Raw genomic sequence first — 19670 nt, 5'->3', positions numbered from 1 at the left:
ATGCACGAAGCTAAAATACTTGCCGAATGGATATACCGATTCTATTATTAAAATCATTCTTACTTTTCTTCTAATTACAAAATTATATGATAGTCAAATTTTCAACAATTGTTTTATAGTTGCGCCGCCTTTCTCGCAAGGGCTATTGGGTAATTTGAAACTCTCAACATCTTGCTAAAAATGCGGTTCTACTCCTGACGGAGTACAATAATTTGTAGCGAATATGACGATTTTAGATTCAAATTCATTTTTAATATGACGTCATTTTCCTTAAGGCAGGGTGCGACCAAACCGAATAAATAGACTGTATCATGTTATTGAAATTCTTTTTCTAATCATTGTGACGCACCTCATTTCACATCAATGATTGTACTGTACACCAACGGTTGTAAATCTTGCATTATTATCGAAGTTGTATTCAAGAATCATCAACAACGCAGCAATACGAAAACATCGTGAACTTCACACATTACTTCAGAGATTGACAAGATAACGAAATATACCATAACATATTATAAACGACCTTTACAATTGTTAAGAATCACGTTACCTTGACTGTAATGAGACTATCCAAGGGATGTGCGTCACTGGCTGGGTCTCGTATTCGTCTGACATCCGTGACGTAGACAAGGTCATACAATCTTTTGCATGTTACTCCGTATGAGGAAGAGGCCGGCAAAATGAGCCCCCTGTACAATCGAATGGGATTTCAAAAAATGCCGATAACGGTTGGAATATATTTTTAGGCCAAAGACAATAAAATAGTGTTGTCGAAATTGGTTTAACGTCATTCCTCCCTTAATGGGATCCATTTTGTCCGCTTCTCCCCTACATATAAATATATTGTTGTCTACCGTATTTTATAATTAATCATTTTTCTTGACTATCAACAGACGTTCTAGGGTTGGCTTACAATTAGTTTTTCTCTCTTTTGCCTCTTGATGTTCTTTTACCGTAATCGTGTCCTCGTTGGTTGGGGAAAGATTTTTGTTAAAGACACTGTTGTTACTCAATAGCGCGTTTAGAGTGTGACAGAAACGAATGCCAAGTGTCCGATTCCTTGCGAAATCGGATAATATTTTAAGAAAACTGAACCGCGGCATTCAGTTTTAGTTGGACTTATGACAATTATTATACTTGCCGTTATACTCTCCCAGGCGTCTATATATTACTTTTTAGAGATGATAAATTATTATACCCTTGACTGTAACGAGCAGACTCCCCACGGTTACTTATAATATAATTGACGGTAAGCAACGGAATTTTCACCATTGACTAATAAACCTTGGTGTAATCATTAATTCGTTGGTTACGTCTGAATGGATGAGTCGCGATTATTCTTCTTCATTTTCAGAAATTTTTAATACACGAAAAGATTCGCTAACCTTTGAAGATTTCCTGTTTTTATGTATGAGAAATTATTACAGGAAGTGGAACGCGGATTACATTATTTAAAAAAAGAACCAATAACACTAATCGATCTAAGTCGCAAAGATATTAAGCAATAAATCAGCAAATCTTTGAAGGCAAAATAAAAATAAAAATTCTATGTTCATGATGCTTAATGAATTCATCTTTATATTACCCGAGGAATATTCGCAAAACCGTTAATGTGGAACTCAAAAAATGTAGAAAAATATTTTCGCAAAGTTTTGTCTTACCGACTACGTAAGTTTTATTTAGTTTGTTCAAGAGTATCGTTTCCGCACTTTTATGTTACTCATATTTATTTTTATCTTTCGTAAATTTTGGTTTTCAAACACAATAATGATTCGTATTGACGAAGTTCGTGCGAATAATATTAAAATTATAAGTATATGGAAATTTCTCTAGAAACAGGTGAGTTTTTTTTCATTTTTCCCTTCCGAAGTCGACGAATATCTCGAGTGAAGAAAAAAAAACCGATAAAATTCTACACTGAAAACATCCTAATTACCGTAAAAATCTATGATTACTTTTCAACGGCATTGTTAGCATAACGGAAAATTGCACCTTTCAAACGGGCCCGCGATGTGCGAGCTTGATGTTAAATTCTCCGTTTCGGGATAACAGAACGTTGTTTTAGATTCTCATTTTCTGCATAACTTTGTACGCAAAAGAAAGCGTTCGGTTTACGAACTTGACCGATGATCCCTGAGCCCCCCGCTGTTATTATTCGTTACAATTAAATATTTATCACTCGAGACAATTTCTGGACTCTGTTTAAAAGCAAATCTCCTTGCTTAACCATAGCTTGGTACTGCCAATTTTTGCTGTCCGGTCGATTTGTCTCCACGACACCGCCAACACGGTCGACTTTACAATGCAGTCGTCCGGCGGCTATGAAGCGCGAAAGTTCCCTGGGTGACAGAAAAAGTATACCAAGGAAAGTAGTTGAGCAGATCTTGCGATGCGAGTCAAGTTAACATCACAAACAAGAGTAATACTCACTGGTCGACATAATCCACTGTGACGCCGAAGGCTTCAGCCATGTACTGAAGCGTAAGCGATCTGTAGGACTCGAGGAGCTGAGTGTAAGCTAAGATACGCATTTCCCTAACATAGTAACGGTAATGGGGAAAAACGAGGTAATCTCTGCGCAACAATCCCTCAACTTGGGCTGAAACATAATTTTAGAAATGGATAACTCTATGAATCATGGTTTGGGATCTAATTTCTCATAACGGAAAATATGTAGTCTGAATCTTACCTAAATTTTTGAAGAAATCAGCGTAGTGGCAATTGTACAAAGAAAACAGATAGTCCTTGGTGTCGGGATTGGTGTGGAGAACTTCAAGAATTTCAGAACCTTTAATAATTTTGTCTCGAAGCTGGTTACGGGGCAAACTTATCATGCTCAAGTAGACCGTGTATCTGACGAACGTGTTGTAGTCCATCAGCTCATAGCTGGTGAACGTGCTAATTGTGTCCAGGAAGAATGTCGCAGCTTCCTTGAAGTCGCGGACTGCGATGCAGTAGGTTCCTTGGTAGACTTTGAGCCTGTTCCTTCTGTCCCAGTCTCCACCTTCCTCGATCAAGCTGTGCAGATGGAAATAATAAAGTTATGAGTAAGAGAAGTGAAAAAAATTCAGATATCTTTACCTCTTAGCCTTCTCTATGTTTCGTGTGACGAGATCATGGTCCATATAGAAAAGGCCGATCCTAATATTGTGGAAGACAATGTCGAGTCTGTGACCCAGAGATACCGTCTTATCGTAAGTTTTTCTAAATGCAGATATCGCTCCATCCTTGTCTCCGATTCTGCACAGATGTTCAGACTTCTTTAAATTCGCTTCTCTAACTTCCATCTCGCCTAGGTTTTGCTCCGCGTCTTCGATCGCCGCATCGAGCACCTTCAGCTGCTCCTGATTCGTCGCTACCATCTTTGCTAGAAAGGCCTCGTCTACAGTCCAATTAAGGTCCTGGCAAACTTCTTTGTAGAACGGCGCCATATCTGGGAAGAACAGCGCGAAAGGTCAGTTGGATTAGCTCGAAGAGAGGCGGGCTGCAACAAAAGTGCAACACGAATCGGCTGACGCTTTTTCAAATATGGGGTTAGGAAGCACTTTTCAAGATTTTCGAGGTTATGTTCCCGATGAGTTGACGATAACCGCAAAAGGTAGAAGAAAAGATCTATGGAGTGATTACGGGACTGGCTGGTATTTTGATGATTATTTTTTTTATTTACAGCCAGTAATTCCCGCATGCAAAAATAATACCGTGGTATTGTCTTACTTTCCGCTTTGATGGCATCGAGGAGCTTTGTCTTCAAGCTTATCTCATCTTTGTGCTCCGGTAAACCAAGCAGGAATTTTGTCTGGGCCAATTCCAAATTTGGATTCTTTTCCAGACCCTCTTCTTCCAAATTTTCCAACGGCATTTTTCTTCTTGACAGCTTCCTACGACTCAGCAATAAAGGAACAATCCCACTGTTAAGGACGGGAATGAATTTACACTTTATGGTGACACGCTTCTCTAGTTGGTCAAACGGTTCACTAACCGCCCCAGAGACAGCGCCACAAATCAACCTGCAAAGCCTCAAAAGCCCGTCGATATTACAGTTCCCGGTCGTCTCTTGTTTTCTCTCTTTTGCTTCGTTACTTCATTCTTCCTAATGTTTGCTATTCGGCGACATCGATGCATTTGAATGTCAACACATTCACCTACAGATATTAATTGCACAAACGTTTAACCGGCCTGATATTCATATAATATATTTGAGATGATTGGCTGATTACTCTCTTTCGGTACCAAATTCCTCATACATACTCATTCATCGGATTGATTCCAATTTTGAGAACAAAATTTTATGGAAATCATATCTTGATTCTGGCAGAATTACTGCAAAAATTTGATTCCAATTATTCTTCAAGTTTAATTCCTTTAATGCGAAGCGTCTTATACGATGTAATATTTCAACGATGATTATACCGAGAAAGGAACTGCAAGAATATTTGTAGAAAAAAAATTGGAGGCAGGGAGCACCGGTACGATAATAAATAAAATCCGCGTTTCGATTCCTATTAGTAATTATATACAATTTTAAATAACTCCAGACATCTACCGTATTAATTGTGAGTTGGGTTTTTTCCACACATCTTGTTTATACCCCGATGACGGTTTTAAATACAGACACAGAAAATATGTATCTATATGAATATATATATATATATATAATATATATATATACACCTATGTTTAGAATATACGATATTTTAAACCATATAAGATTGAAACTCAATCTCACAGATCGAAACTGACGATCAGTCTTACTCACCGTATAGTAAAGAGCTTTTAAACATCAGAAGCAAAGTTTTTTTCATATTTTCATCTTCTCTTTTTCCATAACTTGATTAATCGTCAAACTAATGTTCATTTCCATCAAGTACATATTTAAATCGAGCCGAAGACATCTTCGTATTCGTATGCGGTGCGAAATGATCTTACTGTTCCATCTCTGCGATAATTTCTGAATACGGGGATAAATTAAACGCGGCTTAATATCATCATTATATTGGTAGTACTAATAATGATAATGATAATGGTAATAACGATCATAACAATAATGATAATAGTAGTAATTGATATCGAACAAATTATACTGAATCATTCATTCAATCCATATTTATCGTTTACAGTTAAGGTATAGTCACATTATATTATACGTAGAACAATAGAGATTCGAAGCGATTAAAAAATATGTTTGGAGGCCACTGGCCCAAGCTCTCTTATATAAGATTACTTTCCACGTGGTACTAGAGACGAATTTCAATACTTTCTTACGGTTAATTCGTAGAAATTAACTCTTGCGTCATTAGTACATAATTGTTATTTATAAACCAGCAAAATTCGATGCTACATATGTAACCACATGAAAGGTAACCGTTATATGTACTTAATATGATTACTTGCTCCGTTCAACAGCAATTTTCTTTATATGTGTATATATATACTTAGTTATTATTTAATCCAATAATTTACAATTAAGTATAATTATATTCAATACGAATTAATAAATCGTAATCATTTACCTCATTATCATCGGCATCATCGTCAGTTACTTCGATAGGTTTACGTAGTAATTAACATTAACATTTATATTTCAATTTTAATTCTGATAATTATATTATTATTATTATTATTATTATTATTATTATTAGCATTAGGATTAGCAGTAGTAGTAGTAGTAGTAGTAGTAGTAGTAGTAGTAGTAGTAGTAGTAGTAGTAGTAGTAGTAGTAGTAGTAGTAGTAGTAGTAGTAGTAGTAGTAGTAGTAGTAGTAGTAGTGTAGTAGTAGTAGTAATCTATACTATTGTATAGATTCTCGCAAAGAATTATACATCTATTAGTTGCGAATTGTTTTAAATTTGTTAATATTACAGAATTCATTCATTTCTTTAAATTTATTTTTATCATTATCATTATTATTATTATTATTATTATTATCATCATCATTAATAACATTTTCAGGCCGATAATTTAATGAAAGAACATCTAATAATTAGACAGTTATTGGTTTTTTTTGTTGTTGCTGTTGTTGTTATTATTATTATTAACGATTTCATCTATACCCTGTGCATCATATTAATATCTCAACACATTCTATTTGATTACTTGATAAAATGTTACGTAAAATTATTAGTATTATTATTATTAGTAGTAGTGGTATTGTTATTATTATTATTCACTCATATATATATATATATATATTTATTATATATATGCACGCGTTTTATGTATGTTTCCAGAAACATTTAAAAATCATGTATTATACCTAAGTACTTAAATTTTCTTATCTGTACACATATATCACGTATTATAGGTATTTATGGTGTATGTGTACTATTTTATACCAATATAATTTTTTATTTATCATGCTAGTACTGCAGGTATTCGGGTATATTTATACGTGTATGAATATATAATAATGATATAATAATATTAAAATTTATTTCATATTATGGTATTATACTAATAATAGTATACTAATATCGGTATTATTATTATTATTGTTATTTTTGTTGTTATTATTATTATTATTATTATTACTACTATCATTAATATTTGAAAGTAATAAAAATAATATTATCAATAAATGTCATAACAGATTTAACAAATTTTAAGTCACAAGAGAGTTAAATAATAATTTGATCAAACGCAACGGTGAAATCAGACGTGAAAAATTAAACTTGATAACACCATGGACGAATTGAACATGACGGGCAATATTTTATCGAAAATTTCATGTATTCCATATTTAATGTGAAATTTTTTATGTCAAGCGGAAAATTTTATGACAAATTTCAAACAATGGTGGCAAATTTCGGAAGATTAATAATTTAATACGTTTTACTTATATACCCCTATATTTGTCGATTCGCATCATATTTTATCTTGTTTAGTCGTTCTGTTCGATGATATCTGTTCTACATTGAATAATATTTATAATATACCATATCAAACAGATATATCTAACAAACTGTTTAACTATGTAATATGTTTATAATCCATGGGGTAGCGCACCGTAATTCTTCTTATTATTTTTATTTCTTTTTCTCATTGTAGCTTGAATGATGAAAGATAAATTATAATTTAAGTACATAACACAGTTAACGTGATTGATGTGTGTGTGTGTGTGTGTGTGTGTGTGTGTGTGTGTGTAATCATCACCGTACGTCTTGAATAGTGTATAACACGGATAGAGGATAACCCAGAGGACAAGGAACAGTTTTAAAATCCATGCAGAGATATCATAATGGACCAGAAAAAAAATGAGATTCGTTGCAGGCTATTTTTCTGTGTTAAGATTTATACAGTGTACAATAAGTATAATAGGTAATGCTATAGAGGTACCTGCGATCAAATTATGCGTATACTTAAAAAAAAAAAAAGAAAACAAAAAGATATTACGTATAAATACGCACGTATATACCACAGAATGATGTACAAGCTCAACGGCGGGTATAATTGGATCATTTTGACAATATCATATAATTATGTATAATAATGCACATACCGACAATTCGAATTTAAATATGAAAATTACCTAGGTCGCAACGTCTTCAGAGTTTCCTCTTTGCCGATTAGCCGATTAATAAGATATTAAAATATTATTGCACAATTTTATAAGCAAGCCTAGATTACGCTTTATATTTCTCGACGCACAACCGACATAACACTATGGAACCGGAGGAAGTTTTTTTTTTCCTGTTCAATTATATCGCATTAAAAAAAAAAAAAAAACGGCGAAAAATCCGGCTCATAAGTGACTATCTAAGATTTACTTACAGTCGGCCCAAAAACGCAATAGCAATTCCGAAAGCCCCAAGTTTTAAACCTGATGAAAACAAGATCGCCACTTTAAGATCATTGACATATATTTAATTGATATATTCAAGGCTTAGCGATACTGGTTTAAACATAACAGCAGACGTAATTCAGACATAGAGAAGGCAAAATTCAATTTGCAATTCACGGTTGAGAGAATATTTGAAAGTGAAAAACATTGTTATTGTAACATAGCTTAATCGTGCAGGTGCCGATGATCCGATGAAATTTAAAATTTTTGTCGATTCACAGAGTTGGTGGAAAATCCTGGAGGCTAAAGTCGCGAGGTGGACAATTGAAAAAGCTTCGCGGCCATTTGCCTTCCATTCCCAGAAACTAGACCTAACCTCGAATCTAATATTCCTCTATAATCCGATGGTAAAAATATGGTGCGTTCTATCGCTTTCATCCGATCATTGCCAAGTCTGCGTTATATGCATTGCAACCGTCTCGACTAAGCCTTATTATAACTTGATATGGACAAATTGCAGGCAACGATTTCTTGTAAATTTAAACTATATATTTACAATCTCAACAATAATAATCTCTGATCAGATAATGCTAAGAAAAAAATTTGCATTCACTTAAAATAATAGAAAAAAACAAAAAACTAAAATCATCACAACGCTCAAATATTTCAAATTTCGGTATTCGAGATATAATATGTATACCTAATATACATATTTTTACGCAATCATTATATTTTCTATGTTTCGAATAAAGAATCATTCTTAAATTGATTTCCACCTCTTCCCGGACAGAACGGATTCTATTATGCACATATATACATATATATGGATATATATATATATGTATATATGTGTATAAGTACAGTATATATACAAGTATATTGCACGCAGGCCAGATTTTACACATGAATTAATTTCGTTTGACATAACAAAATTATCACATATAAAAACTGTAATTTTAATTGCATTTCCATTTATAATATATATATATATACCACCTGTTTACCGCTATTATACTCGCGTTTTTTAAGAACTAGCATTTATCGCCAGTCAATTATATCTTTTCTCCTAAAATAATTAAATTAATATTATCCCTGGTGGAAAAATATTTCTGAGTCACAGTGTTCCTGCAATTACTTGAAAGAAATTAGAATATTTTTAGATATAATCAAAGATTATCAGATTTTTCACAGAGTTTTTCATACTTACTCATTATCAGACTTTTACAGAATATTTCTGAATAAATCTGAAAAAAAAAACTATGAATAGTCTAATAATCTCTGATTATCTACGAAAATATTCTAATTTCTTTCACGTAATTGGAACACAGTGAGTCAGAAATATTTTTCCACCATGGATGTCCAATGATATTTCTCTAATTAATAATAATCATTAGTTAATAAAAGATAATATTAATAATAATAATTAATATTATTATAATAATGTCATACCTAAAACTGAACAAATATATAACAATATGTATAAACAATAATAATTAATTATTGTTAATCACCATATCGCCGGGACACAATTAAATCTCCTATATACTTATAATACGTATGATAACTATATATCATGTACTCAACCATCGTCGCATGTTATAATTATAATAATAATAATAATAATAATAATAATAATAATAATGACAACAACAACAACAATAATAATAATAATAGTAATAAAATTATTAATATTCATAATAATAATAATAATAATAGTATCGTATGATAGGATAAAAACCTGTGCATTTATACAGTAGCATACGATGTTTTTCTCCTTATCGCAGTTTTTTTTTTTTGTTTTTTATTCAAATGGCACCATAAGTGTCCCGTTGAAAGCCGAGGGTCGGGGTAACACTTCGAGGATTTAGTTTAGATTTGAGTTATAAGTATACGCGTAAAAGTTATAGCCAGGAAATAGTCGTGATTTTCACCGCACTACGTAGTGGATAGGTAGGTAACATACATATAATAATTTTGACTATTGTTAGTTTAGCCATGTACACATACGTCTATTATTAGATGCTGATAATATAATTATATAGAATTTCGTTAAGAAGAAAATAAAGTACATAACTAGTATAACTCACAGTTGTTAGAGCGCATATAGGATATAGACCAGGGCAAAGTGGATGATAATATTATGTGAGTTATTCTAAAATAATATTGTATACAGTTTATATCAATTCGATTTCACTTTACCCAAATATTGGAAAGAAAAGGGAATTGGAAAATTGCACTTTGCCCCTTGATGTTACAACTATGCGCCCTGGTCTTCCCTATATAATTACCTATTTATACTTACTTATCTTCAAATAAGTAAAAATCAAAATTTTACCTACAGAGCTGATTGCTTTGAGTCCGTAACAACGCGTGATTATTACCGATATATCTACGACACATTCTTGGCCACAGACTTTGCGAGCAACCTTTTATTCATTCGTCTTAAACTTGTAGCGTCGATGTTGCGAAAAATGTGATTTTGAAATTTTAATCTTAGATAAAATAAAACGAAAACGGCGACATCGTCCACGGATCTCGGAGATAAGGATAGAGAAGTAATTCAATTCTGTTCCCATTGAATATCTTTCACCTGTCTCATTTGTTTTTTTTTTTCTTTTTTAACACCGTTCAAAGTTTTTTCCGGATGTAAGTTGATTATTATCCACATTACAATGAGTAAACCATAGGCAGGCAGTACGTGTTTTGACGAGTGAATTTCGCAAGTTGGATTGTAAGTTCATACAATTTTATCAAGAATATAACCGTAACTAAACATATCTTGCTTTGATTTCGTTTCGCGTGCTATAGCATGCGATAATTGGCGAGTATTGAAGATTATTTTAGACCCAAAATGAAACTACAAACATATCAACGGCTACCATTTTTAATCTATATCAGTATATGAATTTACCTTCCAGGTATTCTTCACGATTTGATAACGTTTTTCACTTTCAAAAATCTACCCCAAATATAATTCACTCTTTATACATTGTATTTGTGTACTTCTATCTATACCGAATAATAAGTATCAGGTTTACTGTTGATATGTAACTAAAAAAATACTGCAGTTTGTAATATTATTTATACAGAGAGAGAAAAAGAGAAAGTTTCGATTTTTTTTCTTTTCTTCCAAAATCGTACGTTAGCGCCGATTTCGCGAAAGTCTATTAAAACTAAAATTGGACAAACTTTATATGATCAACATTTTTTCTTCGTCATAAATAAATAATCAAATAAAATAACAATAATAAATAACCTCCTTATCTGAGAGAAAATAAATAAAAATCAAATACCGATAAATAATTTTTCATATCACTCATCGAGGCTACGAGATATAAAGGCGAAAAAATTCAGATCGGACAGTAATAATAAAAATAATAATAATAATATAATATAATGTAATGTAAAAATAGAAAAAAGCGAGTAATATTATATCGATTACTTTGATTATCATACAGCGTCGTAGGCGAGGTCGACGGGTGGCCTGTGATGTGACGAAAGGTAGGAAGTCGCGGAGCTCCCGGGACCGGGTCCACCGCCCCCAGGATACCCTGGATAGTTGGCACTAGGCGCGTGAATCCCGGCGTGGGAAGGTGGGTAAGCGTCAAAGGAGCTGGTGTACGACCCGTTATAGGGATAGGGATTAGCCATGGGTCCTAGAGAGGGATGCATGCCGCCCATCCCACCCATGCCGCCCATGCCGTAAGTGCGTTGCATCAGGCTGGGATCGAGTCCACCGAAGAGATATCCGTTCGTGGAACCCATCGGGACAGGATAATGGGGTCCGGGTATGATGTTGGGATACGAATTACCCGGATGGGGGTGGTTCATGCTCGAGCTGTAACTGTTCGAAGTCAAATTTTCCACGGTATAAGACTTGCTGTGCTGCTGGGTCTCCGGGTGATGCCGATTGTTCATTCCGTACAACGAGCCGTAGTTGTCTGCCGGCGAATGATGGAGAGAACCGGGATAAAGTCCGGCGTGAGGCGGCGCGGGAGGCGGACTGTAATTCGACATGCTGGATGGCGTGAAACTTGGTAGATACGAGGCCTGGTGATGGGTATCCATCTTCTCCGCGAGAGACTCATCGCTCATAATGCTCTGCGAAGGGTGACGCTGGTTACCGCTGTCCGCTATGCTCGGTATCTGGTCAACCAGTGACTCCAAATCGCTGAGGCTCTTCGACGAGACGTCCTGGCCCCCAGTGCCACCTGTGTTGCTCCTCTTCACCGTATTGTACTGCTCATGGGAGTGCGGCGACATTGCCGGGTGCGTAGGGGTGTGCGGATGCGTGTGAGGGGGCGTCTGGTGAGAGTGGTGAGAGTGCTCGTCGTTGCCGAAACCCTGCTGGCTCAACGGCGTCGGCGTCGTCTGGTGGGGGTGGGTGTTATGAGACTCCGGCCGCCGGTCGTGGTACCCCATGTAGCTGTTGTAGCTCGAGTGTGACGGGGTTCCGGGATTGCTGTGGTGACCGTTGTTGTCGCCGCTGCCCGGGTTGTACGATCTGTGATCGCCGGCTATATTTTGCTGGGCGATGCTGGTCGGGGGTTCAAAGTCCGGGTGTTCGACGCTCGGCGATGTCAGGGGGGACGGCTCAAGGTTGTTCTCCGACGATATCGCCGTGTTTATCTCCGAGGACAAATCGGAGTGGGTGAACGATAGCGACATAGACTTTGGACTCTGGCTGTAATGATGCATGTGGACAGGGCTCTGCTTTGCACTTATGTTGTACGGACTGTCGTTCATACTCTGACCGAAGAATCCCGAATCCCCCATCGACGGGTACGGCGCCATATGGGGAAAACTGTTTGGCGGTGACATTATCGGTGGTGAAAAACAGTTTGGCACGGAATTCGAATAGTTGTCGTTATGATGATTGCTGAGAGTTTGATGTTGTTGTTGTTGTTGCTGTTGCTGTTGCTGTTGCTGCTGCTGTTGATGCTGATGATGGTGTTGCTGCTGGGTCTCTCGTTCCCTGCTGTCGCTTTCCATTTGCTGTTGTTGCTGTTGTTGTTGTTGTTGTTGTTGTTGTTGTTGTTGTTGTTGCTGCTGCTGCTGCTGTTGCTGCTTCTGTTGCTGATGTATTTTCTTCGGCCTACCACGCCGTTTCTTTATCACTTCACCGTTAGCATCAAGCTTCTCTGGGTCTGGCGCGGGCTGTTCTTCGATACTCTTTATCTTCTTTGGTCTTCCCCGCTTTTTTTTACCCGGTATCACACCTGTGCCCGGTTCTTGCTTTATCTGCACCGTGCTGCTCAAATCTGTTATCTGGTTTTCGCTGTCTGGTGTAAATTCGTTATCGAATATCGGCTTCCTGTCCTCCACTGGCTCCACCTCCTTTTTCTTCAGTTTCGAATCGGCGAAAACTATATCCGATTCCTCAAGGTGGCTTATTGCACCATTCAAATAATCACGGAACTTCTTCAATGCCGCGTAGTATGGAACTTTGTCCGCCGCTCGTGGCAGCTGTGCACACCTCGCACTACTCGACGGCATGACCCACATGTGCTATTAAATCAAACAAAAAGTCAGTCAGAATACCCCAGTTTGAAATATTATTCTATAATTTAAAAAATTAGAAAAATGCGAATGTGTGATCGAGGAAAAAAAAAACAACTAAAATCAAGAATACGGTAACTGTTCTATTCGATGGAATAAAATTTCTTAATCTTTGGATCCGATTTCCTTGTGTTTTGCGTACTTTTTGTAATTTATTTGTTCATGTTTTTCAGTGTCATTAATTCAACTTTACCGTATTAGTTCCATCGACGAGAGTTGGTTGCCTGCCAAATCCGAATTCTTTTTTGCCAGAAAATACTTCGTAGATCAATTTACCGTTGAATACGGCTATTTTGGGCTTATACTTTTGTAATTTTTCGAGTAACACGTGACTTCCTGAAACAATTTTAACAACATGTGTAAATGTCAGTTTATTTCGAACATGTACAAACATTCTATGAGAATTTTTAACGTTCACGATAAGGAAAACGTTGACACAAATTTCTGCTAGTACGAATTGATATCTTCTTAAAACTGAAACTAATAATAATTGTGTCAAAGTTTATAACGTAAATAAGATTAGAGAATCAAAGAATATCGTATAGGTTTTTCGTGGTAATTATCTCATACATAAATAATCGATTTGAATTCGCATCCTGTGTTTTAATAGCCCCAATCAAGCAATAGAACGTTAGCACGCGAACCTATAAACCATAGAATGTAAAAATAATACGTAGATGGATTTCACGTGGGTACATTTTCAAGGAACTAATCTGGAGCGTTTCTCAATCGCCTGAACTTTGACACAAGTTGAACGGCGGCAAAATAATCCCAGGATTTTGTCGGGTACAGGCAAAGACACTAAACTACAGAGTTAAATATCCGTGGGGTACAGGGTCAATTACGTCATTGCCGAAGTGGCAAAAATACAACAAAAAACACAACTGGCGTGTGTGCGGCACTACGTACGTGGTGTATTTACACATGCAGACTCGTAGGTTGATCGCCATTCGCCATATTCTTTGTGTTCGACTCGAAGTGATCAGATTGAGTGAAATGTAACTATTGTCCAGTACAGAGTTTAAAACTGGATAAGTGTTTTCTGTCCCGTTTAGGCGTACAACGTGGTCCGAGAAGCCATGCAGGTTAGACATCATTAAAAATCAAAGTAACGAACGAAGAAAGTCATAATTGTGCCGGTGTAAAATTGTGAATTGTCACACCAACGCAACTGATAAATCATTGAGTATTCTCCTCGATTAACCTCCCCTGGGTAAGTACGCATCGAAAAACCTAAGCGTGCATCTTTCATTTTGTGCAATAGATCAAATAATCTGATCAATCTACGCGATCGAACAATAAAACAACACCATAACCAACAAATCTAGTGATTTTCTCGCGGATAAATCTAGTTTTATTCGATTGTTTCGGCTCTTCGGAAACTTTCTAAGACAGATCAAAACGATGTGTGGTTAAATTACATTAGAACCACTACAATAAGATCGCTTTATCTCGAATTGTGTTTAAAAGTTCCACGAAAAGAAAAGGCGGCCGCTATGGAAAAAAAAAATGAAACAAATTCTGGGATTCTGGTAATAGATGGCGGAAATATACGCATGTAAAATTGGACTGACCTTCCTTTATTTCCTTCCGCGTGAGATCGGCGCTTCCTTTGGTCGCGCGTGCCACCATATTCGTAAATCCTATTCCAAGCCGTAACAATTTATAATCGTCATCGGCTGTAAGAGGTTCGGGCGTTAATCCGCTCAGATGAAGACATTTCCCTGAAAGAAGTCACAGTTTTGACAATTTACTTTCGACCCATCGACGATTTTTTTTATTGCGATGTAGACGTATCTTTTCGATGTAGAACTTTTTACTAGGGGGATTCGTAACGCCTTCCAACAAAATCCGAAAAAACCGTTAACACTATTATCGTGCGTCGTACAAGAGGCGATAGATAATAAGGCAAAAAATCGTATCATTAAATCGCGGAGTCGTGAAAAGGGATCGTATAAAAGTAAGATCGACACACTTTACACATTTTACGCGTATAGGTGTAGCAGAGAAAACAAATGAATTAACTTTTCCGCTATCGAACCGTTTGTAATAAAAACTGCCATATCACATTCGAAATTCGAATCACGATGATCCGTTAGCTTTACCAATCGAGTATACTGCATAAACATCGTCATATCTGGTACCGGTTCGGTGAAATGCATTAAAAAATCGTGACTACGATGATGACGATGATGACGATGATGACGATGACGATGACGATGATGATGATGATGATGATGATGATGATGATGAGAATAATAATATTAATCACATTATTATTGTATTCTCGTTAACGAAAGATTACCTCGTGACATACGAGGAGGAGAACGAACAACGTGTGGGATATAATCGATCGAGCTAAAAAGTAGGACGAAGCGCGTACCGTACGTATAAACGTATAAACGTACATACATACATGCATACATACGTATGTACGTACATACGTAAGTATATTATAAATACGTACACAAGCCGTAAGAGATTCGTAATTTTCCGCCATGAATCTGTTGTAACGAACTAAGCATTTGTAACGCGCGTATAAATCGCCGTTGGCGCGATGCGTTTAATTGTAAATGAAAAGAAGGAAGTAGAATGTCACCGGAGGAGGAACCGAATGAACGAAAAAGAAAAGTCCATTAAAATACACGTGACGGAGGTCTATTAAAAATATACATGTTTGTAGAGAAAGAAAAAGAATACGACGGGACGGTGAAAAATTAGGGGCAAAGGGGCGAGGGATGAAAAGAGAGAGAAAACAGGGAGTAAAAAATAAAGAGAGAGAAGGATAGAACGAAAGAGCGAGAAAGAGCGCTGGACTAAAGCTGCTATTGAACGGATAGGCGTGGGACATGAACTCACCCACACCTCTTCATTCCACCCACATTTTCCACCCTCCCGTCGTTCTCTGGCCTTTTCCTCGTTCCCCCTGCCTGAACTCCTCTCCCTCCCCCTTCCTACCCCCCGTTTTTCCCGCTCACGTCTCTCCTCTCCTCTCCTCCCTCATTCCCTGGTCCCTCCCTCCCTCCCTCCTACCCTTACCATCTTCCTTACTCCGTACAGTCGTTTTTATATAGTTTATTTATTTACTTTTTTTTTTTCACCTTGTTATTTTTTCTTCCGTTTCATCAACTTTCTATAAAATTCTCATTATGTTAGAATAAAGTAAATACAAACGATTTTTCATCTTGACCCATTGATTTAAACGTTGTTTATTTATTTTTTTTCTGCTAACAATTTTAGTTTCCTTTTTATCTGTCATTTGAAATTACTTTTAACCAATATATAAATAACATAATTATAATTGCTGACACTGACAGTAAATTTTACACGCATTCTAAAAGCACACCGGGATAATTATATTTAACATTCGTTCTTGGGTAAGGAAAATTCGGATAGTAAATTTTGGAAATTAATTGCTACTTACAGAAATGATTTCCAGGTCCCGCGTAATGATGCCCTTTGTAAGCGGCAAACAATCCTGGATTGATGCCAATCTATAACATAAAAATATGAGCTGCTTGAAATTATCTATAGGAATATTTTATTCTCAAAATGAATTTTTTTTCATTAGCCACGATTGTTGAAAAACCAAAAAATATTTGCGTCTATTTTATATATATATGCATTGTACATGTTTCTTGATCACCGAACACCTGATCCAAATTTGGCCCAAATTATTACTTACTTATTTCTTACTTTTTCTAGAACAAAGTATTCAAACATAGATGCACACATCATCTCAAATAACCGTCTAATAACTGAACTTTATAATCAAACATAGAAACAAAAAACGAATCATGCATCCAGGAGGATAATAAAAATAAAATACAAAGTATCGCTGTATGAAGAGATGACCAGAACCAATGCAAAAATAATAATGGATGTGTAAACTAGTGATAGATTTACGAAGAAGTCTATTCATCGCAGGCATATAATAATAACAAAGTTACTTTTCATGCAAAAGAAATTAGTTCAACGATGCTGGCAGAGCTTTTTAATTCCCTTTTTGGTTGTATTTGATGTCACGTTTGACCAAACATCTACTTCTTGGAGGATTCTCTCCAATCTTGGTATCAGCTTCAAACCGATTTCTGGTCTCTTCGAGTCACTAGATGTTGTATGGCGAACTCCAATTGCAGGTGTTATCCTCCTTGAATAGTCTAATGCTCCTTATCTTTCTTTACTATTCTGCATCTCATCCAGTATCGTCTGAGGACTCGCAATAACTTGATGATCGAAGCTGGTGTTACTCAAATATTGTTTCAGCTATACTCTGATCAGTACTAATCACTGGCTCACTCATAGCTACAACTTGAACTTATATAAACGTTGAAAGAAATATGTGATAAAAATTTGTAGATCCGACAACTTGACGCTGCTAAAAGTTTTCAATTAATCTCAAGAATCAAATATTCAGAGAGTTGATGTTAGAGGTAGAAGAAGCAGCTAAGCACCGTACAATCAGTACTCTTATTCAACTGAGAGGAAACGATTTAAACGCACCAGTTGGATTTGATTTTCAATCTCTCCGACTAATTCGATGCAAATATTCTTCTACCTCCAACTCATTACAAAGATAAACAATCTTCAATTATGACAATGCTGTTCCATTTTTCATCTGGTTTGTTTTTCCCTGTTTACAAATGTTGCCTCATTCAATTACTTTTCCTCTTGACTTGTTCGATTGCTCATATATCAAATTTCCATGAAACTTTAGACTTTCTCAATCCACTTTAATGATTCATTCAACTTTTGTGTTTAACGTTTTTCTGCGTATCTATAACTTTTCAATTGTCAACAGAGAATTACTTCATCACTACCAATGTTTGCCGAATGAACCAACAGTTAACCACCGAGTAATCATTAAAACTTACTATAATAATGTCGAGATTACTCGTCAGGTGATCCGGCAGCACTCGTTTACTAACTTCCTCTTCCGGCATCCCATCAAATCTGTCGTGCTTTTTTCGCTCCTTGTAAGTCTTTGCCCGTTTCTTGGCCTCTGCCAGTTCGGCTCTGTAAATACAATGAATTTCAAATGAACGGGGGAAATTTTTATATTGACCAAGTCTATTTGAGTCAGACAGAGAAGTAAAACCAAGAAAGACTCCTACTTGAGCATCATATTATTTATGGGCAAAAAGAAGAGCGTAGTTCTTACTCCTCCGGCGTCAGTATCATCTCAGACTTCTTCTTTCTGCCTCGTTTCTTGGGTTGGTGCGGTAACTGAGGATTCGTCCCATTCATGGCGAGGCTCATCTGAAGCTGACTCGTGATATTGCCAGGCGAATGGTTCTGCAGGTGAACAGGAGGCGTCGAAGGTGTTCTAGATTGAGCTCCTCCAGGACACGTCATACTTTCCTGATTGCTACCTGGACTACTCGCCGCCCTCATACCGCCTCCCATCGACATTTCCTCATCGACAAATGAGTAAGGATCGACAGGTGTTTCGCACTTGATTGTGACCTGCGATAGTTAATCGTACATTGGTTAGTTTTTTTTTGTTTCTCACTCAAAAAAACCTGCAGAGAGTGTACTTATCAACGTTTGGAAGTAATAACGACTCCCAACTTGAAACCCACCTGATTGAGATTCGTTGTGTTGCTACCTGGCTGTTGAGATGTCGCAGACATCGGTGTGAGCGGTGTGTGAGGTGTGTGAGGTGTGTGTGGTGTGTGAGGTGTTAGGGGTGTATGATATTGTTGACTACTGTCGCCACCCGTACTCCTGAGTTCGAGATCCGGGCTTGTTTCGTAGCCATCGTCCCTGGCTTCCTGCTTCACCATAATTCCACCTGAAATAAGGAAGTCAATGATGAATCGTTACCACAAGAGAAATCCTGATGACTCAATTATTTCCCTTTACTTTATTGTAAATATATTTTTATAGTTTTATCATTGGTTTTATTCAAACGCAAGTAAGTTCAAGGAATTTTTCAGCGAATGCGAGTTTACTTCTGTGATTGCAAACCGTCAGTTTTAGCATTCAACCAGGAAAACCGTCGATGCAAAATTCCTTGTTTACTGAAATGATTCCACTGTGTTTTCTTGGTACAAACCTTGTGTGCTTGAGCAATTCATCGTCTGGCCATTGGGAACTCCATTTTGAACCGGAGAAGGATATGACCTGAAACAAATACCGGTTTAGTTAACAAAACTCTGAAACAATGCTGCGTCATGTCACAAGAACATTAGTTCTCTTGCACAAATACACTAGAGATTAAGTAGAACAAAAAAATATCTAAATGTGTTGAGAGCAAAAACCCACGTAATTCCGACTATATTCAATTAAGGGTCTTGGCTTTTCTATGATCCGTGTACAACGTCAGTCAGTC

At 36.5% G+C, this 19670-nt stretch overlaps 3 protein-coding genes across 6 annotated transcripts in view; 1 reads left to right on the top strand and 2 right to left on the bottom strand.

The window, feature by feature from the left end:
- Nucleotides 1-702: 702 nt before the first annotated feature.
- On the bottom strand, nucleotides 703-3962 carry Rpn7 (regulatory particle non-ATPase 7). Its single transcript, XM_046629176.2, has 5 exons — nucleotides 3715-3962; nucleotides 3082-3433; nucleotides 2690-3018; nucleotides 2431-2599; nucleotides 703-2339 (listed from the first exon to the last, which is right to left on the bottom strand). Exons 1-5 carry the CDS (start codon nucleotides 3857-3859, stop codon nucleotides 2165-2167), a joined length of 1170 nt encoding a protein of 389 aa, XP_046485132.1. The 5' UTR covers nucleotides 3860-3962; the 3' UTR covers nucleotides 703-2164.
- A 1113-nt stretch (nucleotides 3963-5075) lies between these two features.
- Tdg (Thymine DNA glycosylase) overlaps nucleotides 5076-19670 on the bottom strand; it is a 27349-nt gene continuing 12754 nt past the window's right edge. For all 4 annotated transcript variants that reach the window (XM_046629170.2, XM_069136671.1, XM_046629168.2 and 1 more), the window contains exons 3-10: nucleotides 19395-19462; nucleotides 18919-19130; nucleotides 18498-18802; nucleotides 18211-18352; nucleotides 16761-16830; nucleotides 14911-15060; nucleotides 13530-13672; nucleotides 5076-13285 (exon numbers count right to left, since the gene is read on the bottom strand). In XM_046629170.2, coding sequence (XP_046485126.1) covers nucleotides 11228-13285; nucleotides 13530-13672; nucleotides 14911-15060; nucleotides 16761-16830; nucleotides 18211-18352; nucleotides 18498-18802; nucleotides 18919-19130; nucleotides 19395-19462 — 3148 coding nt within the window. In that variant the 3' untranslated portion in view covers nucleotides 5076-11227. The remainder of the gene's footprint in view (nucleotides 13286-13529; nucleotides 13673-14910; nucleotides 15061-16760; nucleotides 16831-18210; nucleotides 18353-18497; nucleotides 18803-18918; nucleotides 19131-19394; nucleotides 19463-19670) is intronic.
- Nucleotides 14247-19670, top strand: part of Dnmt3 (DNA methyltransferase 3) — a 25932-nt gene continuing 20508 nt past the window's right edge. The window contains exon 1 of the mRNA XM_046629172.2: nucleotides 14247-14549. The gene's annotated coding sequence lies outside the window, so the exon portion shown is untranslated. The remainder of the gene's footprint in view (nucleotides 14550-19670) is intronic.

Source organism: Neodiprion pinetum, chromosome 5 (assembly GCF_021155775.2).
Source record: "Neodiprion pinetum isolate iyNeoPine1 chromosome 5, iyNeoPine1.2, whole genome shotgun sequence".
Lineage (NCBI taxonomy): Eukaryota > Metazoa > Arthropoda > Insecta > Hymenoptera > Diprionidae > Neodiprion > Neodiprion pinetum.
This window is presented reverse-complemented; position numbering and strand designations above follow the sequence as displayed.

What these genes read in the sequence shown, in the direction of transcription:
- Rpn7 (XM_046629176.2), bottom strand. Translation starts at nt 3,859, where the DNA reads ATGCCGTTGGAAAATTTGGAAGAAGAGGGTCTGGAAAAGAATCCAAAT. An exon ending in CGATGCCATCAAAGCGGAAA is followed by an intron (nt 3,434 to 3,714) that starts GTAAGACAATAC and finishes TGTTCTTCCCAG; the next exon opens with ATATGGCGCCGTTCTACAAA. An exon ending in ACAGTGGATTATGTCGACCA is followed by an intron (nt 2,340 to 2,430) that starts GTGAGTATTACT and finishes TCTGTCACCCAG; the next exon opens with GGAACTTTCGCGCTTCATAG.